We start from the raw sequence: 14,761 nt of genomic DNA on the forward strand, positions 1-14,761 counted from the left end.
GAGAGAGAGCAAGCGAACTGAAAGGCAAAAGAAAAGAGGATAAAGGAAAATTATAAATAAATGTACGATACATTATTGTAGCTTTGCTGTGATGCTTTAGGTTTGTGATAAACGTGAGTTAAAAGGAAAGAACACGAGACAGACGCCCGTTTTGTTTTAAATGTTTTTCTTTCTTTTTTTTATTCATTTTTCTTTGCGATTTGTTATAGATCGGAAATAGAAGTTGATTAAAAACTAGATAAAAACGCTTAATATCAATAGCGCGCGTGGTGTTGTTTGACTGGGTTGTTTCGTATTTTACTTTTACTGGTAAAACGATCTATCGACGCTCACTCACTCGCTACTTTCAAACGGTTCGCACAAACGAATCATTTGTGGAAGATATCTCTCCTTTTCGTCTATTAACTTCTCTCCTTCCCCCCGTCTTCGTTTGCCACATTCGTTACGTCTTTGAGCACTAAATTCGGTAAAAAACGATTAAAAACGCATCACTACGGAACTGTCTGTACTGTTGTATGTGCTTGGTTGTTGCTGAGATTCTTGGGCTCTGTGTGCTTGTTGGTTTTGAAGCAATCAAAAGTATTTGATCTGTAGTTTTGATTATGTGATTCAGAAGGGTTTAAAAAACACACACACACACAAACATTGTGATGCTCTGTGTAGTTAGTTATCTCTCTACATATATGTATCTTTTTCTATGAAGCTCTTTCTAATTACTTGAAATCGATCTGTTTTGAAAAACAAATGGAATCTTATTTCTTTTATAAAACCTTTCGAAGGAAGGGACTGTTCGTTTTTTCTTCAGTTCAGTAAAATCGGATTCCTTTAATAATATATATCGCGCTGTGTATTACTAGCATATCGGCATATCATGGGCGAGAAACGCTCTATAAAAAATCGAAATACACGATTCTTACAATCTATGCGCGATCGCAATCTACAATAGAATTATGTGTGCGGTACGTTTTTTGCTAACAAGTTTTCTCCTTCCCCGCTGCCTTTCGATCGTATCTAATTGTGAACATTTTGATTCCGTGTACACTCTTGACAAGCTGCGACTCCACTCCACGACAAGCGCGACAACGCAACACAACGAAATTAGCAACAATATGCACGGTCAGAAAAACTAAACTTAAACACGCTGCTACCAATTTGAGCAAATAAATTATCAACGTCAACAACAAATAGTAGGCGCGAACCGCGATCGAGCACCGGAAAACAACACAACAACCGTTTTGCCGTTCCTCCGGCTCCTTTTCTCCTGCTGTGCTGGGGATGGGGAGGCTGGGTTGGAACGCAACGGCACGAAACGGAATGCGAACTCTACTCGGTTTATAACCGATGGCGCAAATCATGAGTGGTTCGTTTAATTACAAAGCGCGTACACAAGGGATAATAGTGAACCGTCGTCGTCAGCGTGTAACACACAAAACGAGAACTCGAGCAAACGGAAAAACGCGATAAACGCAGCTAAGCTTTGCTCGTATTAGGTGATGCAGCGTCTCGAGGCTGTGTTTTGGCGGTCGAAATAGTGCCCCAATGCTTAACATAAGTTGAGAGAACTTATCCTCTTCTATCCACTCCACCCTTTCCTTTCCCTGCTATATTCGATCTTTCATCCTGATCGATCCGATTCGATTGATATTCGACGCCCGACTCATCCGCTTTCATCACGTGTCTTCTTCCGTTTATAAAACCAATTGTCCTCATTTTAGCGTTCCATCATATCGTGGCTGTGTGTGCCTGTGTGTCTCTTGATTTCGAATCCCTTGCGGCGGCCACCAGTCTTCCAGCTAAAGTCCGCTCCGCCCATGCCATCCCCCCCCCCCAATACAATGGGTCGGCACGGTCGGCAATCACGTCCTTTGGAAAACCTTAGGCCTCGAAAAATCAGTTCTCGTACTCCTGGTAGTCGAAGGTGTACCGCGGCTGGAACTCTTCCGTTAGCCGCTCCGGTTCCGTCACCGGCAGATGGCACACCTTGTTGTGGCAAATGTAGGCCGTCGGCATGTTCTTCACCATCTTGAAGTTGTCGAGCGATTTGCGCCGCCGCACGATGTGCGCCGGCTGATCGATCTTCAGCTGCACGATGATCATGCCGGGGATGTAGAATTCGCGCACCCCATCGACCAGCGCGGTTGCTTCGGGGCTTTCCGGACCGACGACAATCAGCGTGTTGCGGCCCTGCTCTTCCAGCAGGGCGGCTGACATCATCTCCGGCAGCACGTACCCGAAATGGGCCGTGTGTGCGAAGTAGTCAAACAGGGTGCGTGCTTTCTCTTTCAGCCGCTCTTCCTCGAAATAGTCGCTCAGGAGGAGCAGGTTGTGGGCGGCGACACTGTTACCGCACGGTTCGGCACCATCGTGATCTGAAGGGAGAGAGAGAGAGAATAATCGATTAATTCCGATTCAGTGCGGAACTGTCTGAGGCGATTCATACCTTCCTTCAATCGAACGGCAACGTTTGGAGAGTTGGCCTCCGAGTAGAAGTAAGCCCCGTGCTTCGTGTCCCAGAACAGCTCATCCTGGATGTCCTGTAGCTCCTTCGCCCAGTGCAGAGCGTGCTCGTCCAACGATGCCACGTAGTAATCGATCAGTCCCTTGATCAGGAAGGCATAATCGTCGATGAATCCGTAAATGGGACGCTCACTAAAAGAACCGGGCAAACCAGTGAGATTTCCTCCTCGAATTTGCGAACAATTCAACTTACGATGCCAACGACTCTTCTGCCCCACCGTAGCACGATCGCAACAGCTTTCTCGCCTGCACATCGTACAGATTCGCTCGAATGAACTTCACCAGCTCTTCCGCCGTCGTCAGATACTCGCTCCTTCCCGGTGCATCCTTCACGCAAGCCAGCTGCGACAGCCCGGAAAGCACGAGCCCGTTCCAGGCGCACAGTATCTTCGTGTCCAGATGTGGCCTCGGTCGCTTATCGCGCACCTCGTGCAGCAGCTCATTGCCCGTCTTCAGGATACGCTCGACGATTTCCACCGTCGTGTTGAACTTCTCCGCCGTCTCCCGCACCGAACCGTACACGATCAGGATGTTCTTCCCAAGCAGATGGCCGTGCGGATCGCTGCTCGGTTTCACGTTGCCCTCCTCCTTCACGTCGTAGTGCGCAGCATACACGGCCACCGGATCAACGCCGCCCAGTTCGCCAAACTTCTCCCCATTCGCGCCCAATAGCTCCTTCACTTCATCGTACGTCCACGCGTAAAAGGCACCCTCGATCTTTTCCTCACTCTCCGCCGTCGGTAGCGAATCGGCATCCTCGCCGCTGTAAAAACCGCCAGCCGGATGGCGCAGGTCCTTGCAAAGGTATCGATAGATGGCGTCCGCCACCGCCAGATAGGAGGGCTTCTTGGTCAACCGGTACCCGTTGGCGTACAGGGACAGCAGCTGGCCCTGATCGTACAGCATCTTCTCGAAGTGTGGCACGTGCCACTTCTTGTCCACGGAGTAGCGCGCGAAGCCACCGAACACGTGGTCGTGTATACCGCCGGCGGCCATCTTGTCCAGCGTGTTCAGCACCACTCCCAGCACCTTGTGCTTCGGTTCCTGCACATGCAGGTGGAACATTAGGTTCAGCTTGGACGCTTCCGGGAACTTTGGCGCACCGAGCGAACCGCCCCAAACCATATCGTAGTTGCGCTGGTACATGTTGACCGCCTGCTTGAACTTTGCTTCCAGCGTTTCCATGTTGGTCGCATCTTCCACCTCATCCGCCCGCTTGTGATCGACGTTGCGCCGGATCGCCTCAATCACCGACCGGCCCGTCGTCACGAGATCGTCCTTATCCGTGGACCACTTGCTGGCCAGCTTCGTCAGTACGGTCGTGAAACCGGGCATGCCCCACCGATCGTTCGGCGGAAAGTACGTCCCTCCCGTCACGGGGGCCAGATCCGGCGTTAGCCACACCGACATGGGCCACCCGCCCGAACCATTAATCAGCAGAATGAACATCATGTACAGCTTGTCAATATCCGGCCGCTCTTCCCGGTCCACCTTGATGTTGATGAAGTGTTCGTTCATGATTTTGGCCACCTCCTCGTTCTCGAACGACTCCTTCTCCATCACGTGGCACCAGTGGCAGGTGCTGTAGCCGACCGACAGGAAGATGAGCTTGTTTTCCGCCCGTGCCCGCTGGATCGCCTCCTCGCCCCACGGGTACCATTCAACCGGATTGTGGGCGTGCTGTAGCAGGTAGGGCGATTTCTCCTGTTTCAATCGGTTGGTAAACTTTGGTTCCGTACCGCTCGAGTTGGCCGCCATCGTTGCCTGGCCCGACTGGGGTGGTGCTTTCGAATGGTTCGAGCAGGAGCTGTGGCGACGATGTGAGTGCAGCGGCGCGTTGCATAATGCCATCAAGTAGTGCCCCATTTTCGTCATAGTTTTCGTGTGAGCGTGTGTGTTGATTAGTTTCGGTCCGATCACGGGACGAGGGAGGGCAAGATAAAAAAAAACAACAAGAAAAGGACAAGCAGTTAAGATTAGGCATGAAAAATCGATAGCCGTCACGTCAATCAGACACACACGGCTGCTGGCGCAGTAGGCATTGGGGGTATGGGAAGGTCTTACCGTACTTGCGTTGATGTCGCTAGCGGATGATGGGGCGAAGGTTGATGCTGTGGTGAGGCCGGTGGAGAAGGAAGCGGGTGGTGGAGCAGTAGCGGGGAGCTGGCGGAAAACGAGCAGCAGTCAACCGACGGTGTGTGCAGACCGAGCGGGCTGCTCCCGAGACTGCCGCCGGCACGGGGTACTTTGCGCAGATGTCCGGTGGACGACGACGTGCAGCAACGCAGATAGTTCGCTAGCGGGATTCTGCCAACGCTATGCAACATAGCATAGACTCCACTGGTGGTGGTGCTGGCCCGTGATTAGTTCCTAGTTCCGAGTGCGGGGCAGGCAAGCAGGCGCGATACACACTGTGACACACCAAACGAACACGCCACCACACACAGGCAATGCTGGTATCGATTGTTTTGTGGCTGCTGTTGCTGCTCGTGCTAACAAACGTGTGTGTGTTCAGGTATGTGAGAGTCTTTTGGAAAACAACGTATCGAGCCAGATCGTTTTCACTAAGAGAGTATTTAACACCACCGACTACACTTGGTCGCCATACGCACTGGCTACTTACGGCAAATTTTGCACAATTAAATTGCGAATTGCACCTTGCGACACGATTTTGGTTGCGAATTTTGTGTGTTTTTTATTGTGCTGTCAAAGTAGCCCCCACCCCCCTCTCGACCTTTTCCGTCTGATTTTCATGCGAGAGTATAAACAGGTTCAGTTCTTGAAATTTAGCTGCCCTCCAACAGTCGGCTGGATGACAAAGCAGGCGAACGAAAGGGAAAACGGTTTATTTGAACTGTAATTTGCAAAACTTTAAATTTAAGGATGATTTTACATGGTTTGAAATGTTAATCCTTCTATAGCGTTACTTGCTGATGTAATGATTTAAATATGTTTTATATTCTGCATAATATTTCCTAATTTTAGTTCAAAACAAGATTATGACACTGGTGTTGAATGGAAAGTGATCCTCACATGGCCGGATCTGGTTCAATTTTAATGTAATTTTGAACTACAATAATCCGATAATCATTTAAAGTTATAAAGATATCTGATCGAAGAGGGCAAACCATAAGTTAAGCAGAGTTTAAATAATGCTCCAACAGTTAACACATTTCTCCACAAAAAAAAATCACTTCTGCAAGATCTATACACCATTAAATCGATTCAAAATTAGCATACAAACTAGATCTTATTTCACAAAAACAACTTCTTCAAACCGGATCCACCATATGCCGGTCGCTCATCGCTATCGCCGGCCCGGCTTCTCCCAAATGCGCTCCCTACTACGAAAAGAACGAATTTGAACCAATGGCACCAGCCCGCTGCCACCACCCCACCCCCACCTGAATGCCGTTCCCTTGACTTTGCGCGAACCATTTGGATAGAAAACTAATTAGCATAAAATATTGCACCCAGCGTGTGGCCCACCACGTCATGCAGCTGAAGATGCTGCCGTTAGAGCTGATTCGTCTGGTTCGATTCTACCACCGAACAATCTGGTCGTTGGCCATGGCCAAGGGGAAAGCCATCACCTTTGGCGCGTAGCACTTTGGCGCTTACCGAATGTAAAAGTGATCGAGTAGGTCGATCGAGCGCTGCTTAGCGATCCAGTAAAAAAAAAAACTTTTAGTTTCATCGATCTGCCACACCGTGTGAAAGGTGTGTGGAGTCGATTTTGACCTGGAGCAAAGCCTGGTGCGTGAAGGTGAGAAAATGGTGGCGAGGAACTTTGGTGGCCGATCGAGTTGCCCTTGGCTTGGATCGACCGAAGATATTATGGTAATTCGGTTGAACCCATTGAGCTTCTGTCTCTCCAAAAATAAGACTGCCACCCTTCTGGCCAGCCGCCAACGTGTCAACGTGGTTGAGGTAGCATCGCAAGGCCAGCATCAGCGCAAGCAACCATCCCACCATCAGCCGAAAAGAGTGATAGAAAGTGGCGATCGAATGGTTCCGCTGAATAGGACCTTGCTCTCCTCGCATGGAGGAGTTTGATGCATTCGAAATATAAATTAGTATCTTGCATCTAAAACTGATTCTATGTATCCCGATAAATGCTGATAATTGAATGAAAGTGATCTTTCTTCGCATGCAGCCTGTGCCATCGCCTCTTGAGCATGTGCGATCACTTTGACACCCCTGCTGATAAGCGATCATGCGAAGCTAAAGGTTAGAGCTAGCTTGCTCCCGGGGGGGGGGGGGGGGGGTTTTCACCACTAATGCAATGCAAATTAGTGTGTCGTTTGTAATCGTGTTAGTAGAGCTAAAATAAGAGTTTAAGGTCGAGCAATCAAATGGGGGGACCAGTAGATTGAAGATACGGAAATGAACGCTATACAGAAGGAAACATAGTTTGCAAAAAAATGGTGACGATCTCCATATTAATGAGTCCCGTATTGCAACATACCGTAAGTGTGGGTTCGTTCCAATGTGAAGACACATCCACTTTTGCGACATCCAAACGAGCTGCGCGTTTGTTAAGAGCGGTTTCCAACGTTTCAAGTGTTCCAGCTTCTTCAAGCTGTGGTTTCCCAGTAACGCCGAACCACAGTAACGAGCCTTAACGCTCGACAACGAACCAGCGCTAAGCGACAAAAGCGCGATAAGATTTATGGATTGTTGAGCGCTATAAATGGTGCGTTCAAGACCGAAAAGTGTCGTCATAAAAGAGGGACAAAGAAAAGAAGCGGTTGGTGGTTTGGAAAATGGTGATCACACGGTGACACTTCTTGGAAGCTGTGTCCCCCGGTTTATGATCTCCAACAGCGTCTAATAGGCGTTCCTAATGATCTATGGAATAGGAGACAAAGTAGTTACAGGAACACACCGAACAGGGATTCGAGCGTCGTCGGCAAGACATTGTGGTGCTAACGTTTAAGCTAATGGAAACTCTCCAAACAAAACCGGAGATATTCTTGGTCATTGGTCATATTCCAGCTAATGGTCATTGGTCATATTCCCTCCTTGGTCAAGTTCACCAGTGTGAAGATCTTGGACATCCGCTGACGGACGGGGGGCTCCTGTTTGTTCAGTAACGGTCAGTTGGACATGTTCAAGGTCCTATTTGAAGTACCGGCCGCATGTGCAAATGGACCAATGTTTGCATCGTCTCGAATCATCCGTAAATAGCCCCCGTACGATCACGTAATGTTTCTGCCAAATGCTTGCACAATACCATCTCTTCTTCCTCTTCTTCCTCTGTTTCTCCTCCCCACGGAAAAAACACATAAAAAACATTGAAAGTTTGTTTGAACGGTGTTGTTATTATTGTTTCATCTTGATTTTTCGCATCCCTTTTGTACATCTTCCTCTCTCTCCAGGGCTGTTGACGCATTCCTATCTCTCTCTTGTATGTCATTTTTCCTTCTCTCTGGTTCTCGCTAATTAAGTTTAAAAAGTCAACATTTGTAACATAATAAAAAAAAACAAACACGCACGTACGCACGCACACACACACACGCCCATTCTGTCGGTACAGAAAAGTGTGTCTTAAACATTAGACAGCTTTGTAGGTGGCACCTTCGTGGAAGAATAGCCAGCACTTCAGGCAGTTAGAACATTGCGTCTTCGTCGCTTCCACCACGGCAATCCGGAGAATCATCCGTTTTGGAGGAGACGAAAACAAGGGTGGACGGAAAGGTTGGGACAGATTGGAGATTAGACCTGGCCGACCTGATCGACCTGCGACTGCAGGTTGGTGATGACTTCACGCGGCACCTGATCGCCGAGCAGCTGGAACAGATCGACGCGCTGGCTGCCGGGGACGGACTCGAGGGCGGCCACCTGAATGCCCTGCTGCACGCCCTGGATCTGGGCGTCCTGCGGGATCAGCTGCTGGGACTGGGCCTGCCGGATGGCTTCATCGGTCAGGGCGCCACCGTCGCGCTGGGGCGCGGCCACGGCCAGGGCAACGAGGGCGAACAGGCAGATAGCAACCTTCATGGTGAGACCTGTGGAGTTGAGCCGAAAACATTGGGAAATGAAGGGTTGGAGTTAATGGCTGTGTTTTTCTTACTGCTCTCTTCTTTGAAAATCGCTTAATGAGATGAACCCCCCTCCCCCCCTGAAGACAAGATCTACGAATGAAGGGTTCTTCGAAGGAAACTGATCATCCCCGCCGGGCTGCACCGAAACACCCGAGCTGTGTTGGGTGATCGAACAACTTTGCGGGTGAGCGCGAGACGCCAACAACAGCGTGTTTCGTAATCGAGCGTTTCGAGACCCGCTTGGGAAGTCATCGCACAACTTGCCGATCATCAGTTACAAAAAACAAGAGGCACTAGCGCACACCGACACACCGACACACACACATTCAAGCACACACCGAGAGTCTCCGAAAAACCTGTGTGTTTCCTTCGGCGATCGCGACCCGGTCCGGCCGTCTTTGCCCTTCTGCACCAGGTTGGTGCGTGTTTTTCTTGCTCCTTTCATCTCGCGATCGTGACAGAGTGGCCATCACAGGCTCCTTTTCCTTTTCGCTTGCTGCTCAGCTTCTCGGCCGTTCCATTGCTCACACTAACCTCAGCCTGGTTCAGCCCTCCCATGATTCCCCTTCCTTGAACGCGATTAACAATTTCACTTTCGATGGCATTGAGCTTTCTTGCGGGAAACGGCACGAACTCCCGGGTCGATCCGTGCGGCATTACGCTTAGGTTGATTTTTGCGCTCAGCCCTCCCCGCGGGCTCACACCAGAAAAAAAACTGTCCATTAATCAACTTTCTGAAGCAAGCAAAATGCAGCACACTGTCCGGGTTAGCACTGATGCAAACTTCACCTTTGGTTTGTGTCCAGTCGCCACTTAAACGTTATCCCCCCAAACACTGAAGCGGTGCTGACCCAAACCGATCCTCCCCAAAAACCGATACGTACCTGAAATTGGGAAAGTCCTACGGATCGTAGCGATCGAGCGAGCGACGTAGATGCTGGTTGTGATGGCGCACGGTGCCGGGCAACGATTAAAGTGTTGGCGCCAACGGTACGTTCGGTTTTATATCTACCATCCCCACCCCGATGCGCGCTACTATGTGCGAGGGGGGAGGTGTGTTGCAGTCGATCGTGTCTGCGCGCTAGCCCGGTGGCTTGGTGGAGGGTGCTATCCCTAGTGCTACCCGCCAGCCGGTGCTGCCCGTCGTCTTCGTCGTCTTGATGTGCTGGATGCTCCACAGGCTTTCTTGCTTGCTGGCCGAAGGGGGATGAATATTTATGTTTGTGGTTTTGTTTTTTCTTCCCCCATTTCATCAGGTGAGACACCTTCGTCGCATCGCGCACGCCCGTCTCGTCCCTCGCTTCTTCTACGACCCATTTGGATGCTAATGATCGTTTGCCTTAGAGCCTCATAGGTTTTGGGAAACGAAACGAAGTCGTGAGCCTCTTTTGCTGTAACACCCGATTCGTTCTTCATTGCTGTTCGAAAGAGAAAAAAAAAGTCCAACAACCAATAAAATTAGATTATTGGAAGAGCACCTTCATAGTAACTTCAACTGCAAGAGCACGTTAAGAAGCTTTCGACAGCGCTACATTTCCTGCTTGAGCAAATCCTAAGCAAAAATCACGCAAAGCTCACCACCTCAAGATGGAAGGTTCACTTTCATGAATCATACTACACTTGAGCTTCTGGAACAGGTTTCCTCCAGGGGGGGGGGGATTATATTGCCTGCCTGGAGAGACCAACACCGGAGAGAGATGGTGCTAAATTGGCACCAGCGGATGATCGATGGCATTGATGTTTAAGTGACAAATTCAACAAGTTGTGCATAGGGGCGTTTTTTAAACCTTTTCGTTTGATCGATGATTGTTTAATCCAAGCAGCACGGTAGCTGTTTGCAACGGTTGCTACCGTGGTGGATGACATCGAAATTTAGCCGGCAATTTAGCAAGATTCGGATGGGTTGTGGGATTGATGTGCTGTTGGGAAAATACGTTCAATAAGAACAAATTCAGAGAAAGAGCTAGGGCACGCGATAGGCCAAAGACAATGTACTTTGAATCCTTCAGGAAGTACTTTTCCCAGTCATCCAATCAGAATCAGAACGTGATCAAGAATGCGTGGTGTGCGAAGTCCGTTTTAGTACAGACGGTTGTTCTAAATCGTCTTCATCGCAGCATGCCATAAACGGTTCGCTCGGCTGCTTCGTTGTTTACTTCTTGGTCCTAAAGCTTGGAGATGTTTTCCATAAGAAGAGAGCTTTTGTGATCTTGCTTCTTCTCCTTTTTTCTGTTAATTGTATTCTTTCAGGAAATGTTTGTAAAATGTTGCTTGAGCTTTGCGTTTTAAAATATGCCTTTTCTTCTTTATAAAGGCCTTACAGTTAGTTTTGTTGATGCTACCCCTCTTTTCACTGTTTAAGTTTGCATAGTAAGGATCTTCGTTCGAAAGGTATTTAAATCCTGATCATTTCCTTTGGTGGATTGTAACAAGAAAACGCTATTGTGATGTATTTCGCTTAGGAATATACAGTGGTGGCACGCTCAAGTTATGCCCCAAATTGTTATTATGCATTATCCCAAATATTTGCTAATTTTGCTAACTTCCTGGACAGTTGCTCAAAATACGGTTAGGAATATTGCTGTCACATATGGATCAGGATACTTTTTGACCATACTAGTTCCAACAATCAGGCCGATATCTTAAAAAAAAACTCATGATAAACCAAAAAATAATCATTACTAATTTTTGGAACTTGTATTCTATTCTTAGATGTTTTTTTATAGTCACACAAAGCACAAATACACGATTAACAAACCCTATTGGCCAATATTTGCAAGCTACCCCGTCTTTTTTAAAGGAATAGACACTGTCCCACTTTCGGGGGACCTTAATTTTATGCCGTTTTGGGAGATTTCTAAGATATTGGCCTGATTTTTTCTTCTTGCAGGAGCTTAACTAAAGACTATCCTCAAAGGCATGCGAAAAGTGGTTTAAACAGCTGTCCAGGAAGCCTGAAAGTCACAATATAGGGCAAAATATGTGCTGTCCGACTTAAGGATGCCGCCATCGTCCATAATCAGTGACACAACTTAAGGCATAGATCGCTGTTGTTGAAGCTAAAAGTGGCTGATTAAGTTGAAGAGCAACCACCACAATAGGATGCTGCCGATGATTAGGAACCATTCAGCGCCATTATCTTGCGCGTCCATGAGACGAGCTAAAGCGTCATTGAAATTCGAATATCAAAAGATCTTCCATCCAAACAGGCAGTTCGTTCGGAGTTCAGCGTGGTGGTGGAAGGAGACATACAAAACATACGATCGACGTACAGTAACAACTAAAATACATTTATTTTCCCTGCTAGTATCTTTGATGCTATCCAGTGAACACAACCGACCAAAGCCCAAACGCACAGCACAGCGGCGCGCTCGTACCGAGATGTCGTTGCACTTGAATGCGCCCTGCGCGAGATGTTTTCCAGAGAGGTGCATTGGGCCCTTGGGTTCGGCTTCACTTGGTTTTGTTTTTTCTCCTCTCTCTCTCTCTCTCTCTCTCTCTCTCTCTCTGTTTTGTACCGGAAATAGTCCGGTAGAAGAAGCCAGCAATTTAAAGTTCTAATGCTCTTAAGAATAGTAATATCCACACGTTAGACACACACCAACACAGCGCACACCATTGCACGATGGTGAACGGGTGAGAGTTGTGTGGGTAATGCTGCTTAATTCAGTTGAATTGGTCCATCTCGTTGTCCTGGTAACGGTTTGCAGATGTCAAATATATCCTTGCGAAACTAAAACACTCGCTCGTGCGGGGTTAAGGGAGTATTTCGGGCACGGACGAGCGCGTCATCCACGCTGCGCTGCAGCGGCGGGAACACCTCGGGCGCATTCGGGACCAGCTGGACGAATTGGTTGATCGCAACGGGCTGATCAAACGGGACGTTCTCGAGCTGGTTGACAAGCGGGACGGGCACCGGTCCGGTCAGCAGGGTCTCGTCCGGCCGGACGAAGCCCCGCTGCAGGGCGGTCTGGTACACCTTGTTAAAGTCCTCTTGGACGTAGTTTTGTGGCCTGGCCAGGCCGACGGCCACCACGGCAAGCAGGCAAAGGGCAACCTTCATCGTCTGTGGGATACTGTAAAATTCGGAAACGCACTCGGTAAGGGAAACAGCACTCTACAACAGCAGCTAAAACGAGCGGACGAACACGGACACACAACCCACCTTATCCAGCGCAGTAAACCGAAACGATAGAACGCTGGCTCTGCGGTAGATGGCTTTATATGAAGCGCTCCCTTCTCCTGCAATTCTCAATTTCCAAACGGGCTTTCAGACCAGCTCTACTGATATGAGGTTAGATGTGTGTGTAAAAGTGATGCTGATAGTGGGTTCTCAGTCTAGCTTTTTCCCGCACATCTTCTACGCTGTTGGTGGGAAGAGTGTGGGTCAAAAAACGCCGTCAAATCCACCAAAAAAAAAAAAAAAACAAAGAAAACCATAAAGATAGAGCACGAACACGCATGAGCTGAAGTGAGACACGATCGAGCTAATTTGCATCTTCCTTCAAACGGTTCAAGATCAATTAAAAAAAAAAAGAAGAAAGAATAACAAACAAAAAAACACGAACCCTCCAACCTCCTCCGGGCGGCTGTGACAGTATGGGTGTCAACGTATTCTCGCATGGGTTGGAATCGGGCAAAGACAACCATTTTGCATACGCCGAGTGGGAAGAATAACTTCTCGAAAAGCAGTCGAAAAAAAACAGACTATTTGGAGCGGCCATTCTTCCGCTTTCCGCCCGTACCCGTCCTATCCGCTTTACTCCGTTTATTGATGAGACTTTTAAGTGAAAACCTTACACGAAGCCCCCTCGCCTATCCTACTACCCCTCTCAAGCAAGATAGGGGTGGAAGATGCTCAACCTTGCCGTACAGGCTTGCCTTCTTCTTAGCACAACGCTTTGATCGGGGGCTTTTTTACCCTGTGCTGGTGATCATTGTGATCGTGCTGATAGGAAGAGGAGTCAAAACCTGTTGTAAATGCGGATTTTGTTGTTGTTTGTTATTGTTTGTAGTCGTATTCTTGTTCACTGTAGGAGCTTTTCGGTAGTGTAGTGCTTCATTTCCAGTTTTTTGGGGGGGTTTTATATTTTGCACAAAGTTTATTGGTCTTGTACAGAAGAAGGGAAGTGGAAAATATCTTTTGAAATTTAAATATTCCTTAGCAGAATCAGAATCTCGCTCTGGAATGTCTGGAAGCTGACCAAAAAAATAGAAATAACATAAAAATGAAGCATGAAAGAGAGGATCGTCTTCAGTGTGTTTTTTTTGTTCAGGTTTGTTTGTGTTTCAGCATGGCTTGCTAGGGATCAACGTTCTGATCGTTTGGCTGCAAACTGCGAACGTTGCTGTTGTTTACTCGCTTCCGGAAGAGTAGAATTCAAGCACTAGCGAGAGGTAAACAAAGATTTACTCTTAGTGATATCATCGGCTTTAAAATGCTTGAAATTGAATACGAGTTTTTGTTTTTATTTCAAGAGTTAAATTTTAAAATTCGAGTAGAATCGTTTAAAACTTATATTTCATCGCGAATTTTGTCGCCATTCTTCTTATCCATCCATCTGGCTCGACAGCCCCACACCAGGCATCAAGGCAAACACCAATCTAATACATTGGAGAATTGAGAGGAATGAGGAGGTTGAAAAACCATATTTTCGAAGTTAATTTTGGAACTGTGAGCAGCGATTTTTACGAGTTTTCCTCCTACATTGTCGAACAAACAGGTTTTGTTGGTGTGCGAAGAACGTTTTATTTTTTTTTGGGGAAATACACAGAGAGAGAGAGCAAAGACACCGAGCAAGATGAGCACAACATGAAGCAGCAGCTGTAAGCTGGCATCGTCTCTTGGCGACAGTTGACCAATCGCGGCAAACACGGTACGCCAAGGATGCGTTTTGTTATAAATAAAACGCTCAAAGTGATAAGCAAGGATGCGCACCGAAAGGGGTCGTGGTAGGAAAATGTCAAACCAATACCGCTCTGCACTTCCTCATCTTGGTTGTGCTTGATTGAGCAAGATGAGTTGATCTATCCGTTCGTGGCTTAGGGGGTTTTGTAGCTATAAAACAGTTTTTTTTGTATTACAAAACACTCAACCACAATACTGAAGGCACAGCGCGTGTTTTATTACCCTTTATTGGCTGCAAGTTTGTTTTTTCTTAGCTTTTTGCAAAAAACGAACAGAAGCAAATGTTAAA

At 47.7% G+C, this 14,761-nt stretch overlaps 3 protein-coding genes across 4 annotated transcripts; all 3 read right to left on the minus strand.

The window, feature by feature from the left end:
- Positions 1-149: 149 nt before the first annotated feature.
- Positions 150-5,235, minus strand: LOC120901767 (spermatogenesis-associated protein 20). 2 transcript variants are annotated; one of them, XM_040310004.1, is made up of 4 exons: positions 4,582-5,235; positions 2,711-4,324; positions 2,441-2,649; positions 150-2,369 (listed from the first exon to the last, which is right to left on the minus strand). In XM_040310004.1, the coding sequence occupies exons 1-4, from the start codon at positions 4,842-4,844 to the stop codon at positions 1,891-1,893; spliced, it is 2,565 nt and encodes an 854-aa protein (XP_040165938.1). In that variant the 5' UTR covers positions 4,845-5,235; the 3' UTR covers positions 150-1,890. The 2 variants fall into 2 exon arrangements, with proteins under 2 accessions (XP_040165938.1, XP_040165939.1); XM_040310005.1 differs by having other exon boundaries at positions 4,587-4,703.
- Positions 5,236-7,821: 2,586 nt separating this feature from the next.
- LOC120901769 lies at positions 7,822-9,558 on the minus strand. Its single transcript, XM_040310007.1, has 2 exons — positions 9,449-9,558; positions 7,822-8,528 (listed from the first exon to the last, which is right to left on the minus strand). The coding sequence occupies exon 2, from the start codon at positions 8,518-8,520 to the stop codon at positions 8,236-8,238; it is 285 nt and encodes a 94-aa protein (XP_040165941.1). The 5' UTR covers positions 8,521-8,528; positions 9,449-9,558; the 3' UTR covers positions 7,822-8,235.
- A 2,275-nt stretch (positions 9,559-11,833) lies between these two features.
- On the minus strand, positions 11,834-12,795 carry LOC120901768. Its single transcript, XM_040310006.1, has 2 exons — positions 12,730-12,795; positions 11,834-12,640 (listed from the first exon to the last, which is right to left on the minus strand). Exon 2 carries the CDS (start codon positions 12,625-12,627, stop codon positions 12,298-12,300), a length of 330 nt encoding a protein of 109 aa, XP_040165940.1. The 5' UTR covers positions 12,628-12,640; positions 12,730-12,795; the 3' UTR covers positions 11,834-12,297.
- Between the last annotated feature and the right edge of the window lie 1,966 nt (positions 12,796-14,761).

Source organism: Anopheles arabiensis, chromosome 3 (genome assembly GCF_016920715.1).
Source record: "Anopheles arabiensis isolate DONGOLA chromosome 3, AaraD3, whole genome shotgun sequence".
Lineage (NCBI taxonomy): Eukaryota > Metazoa > Arthropoda > Insecta > Diptera > Culicidae > Anopheles > Anopheles arabiensis.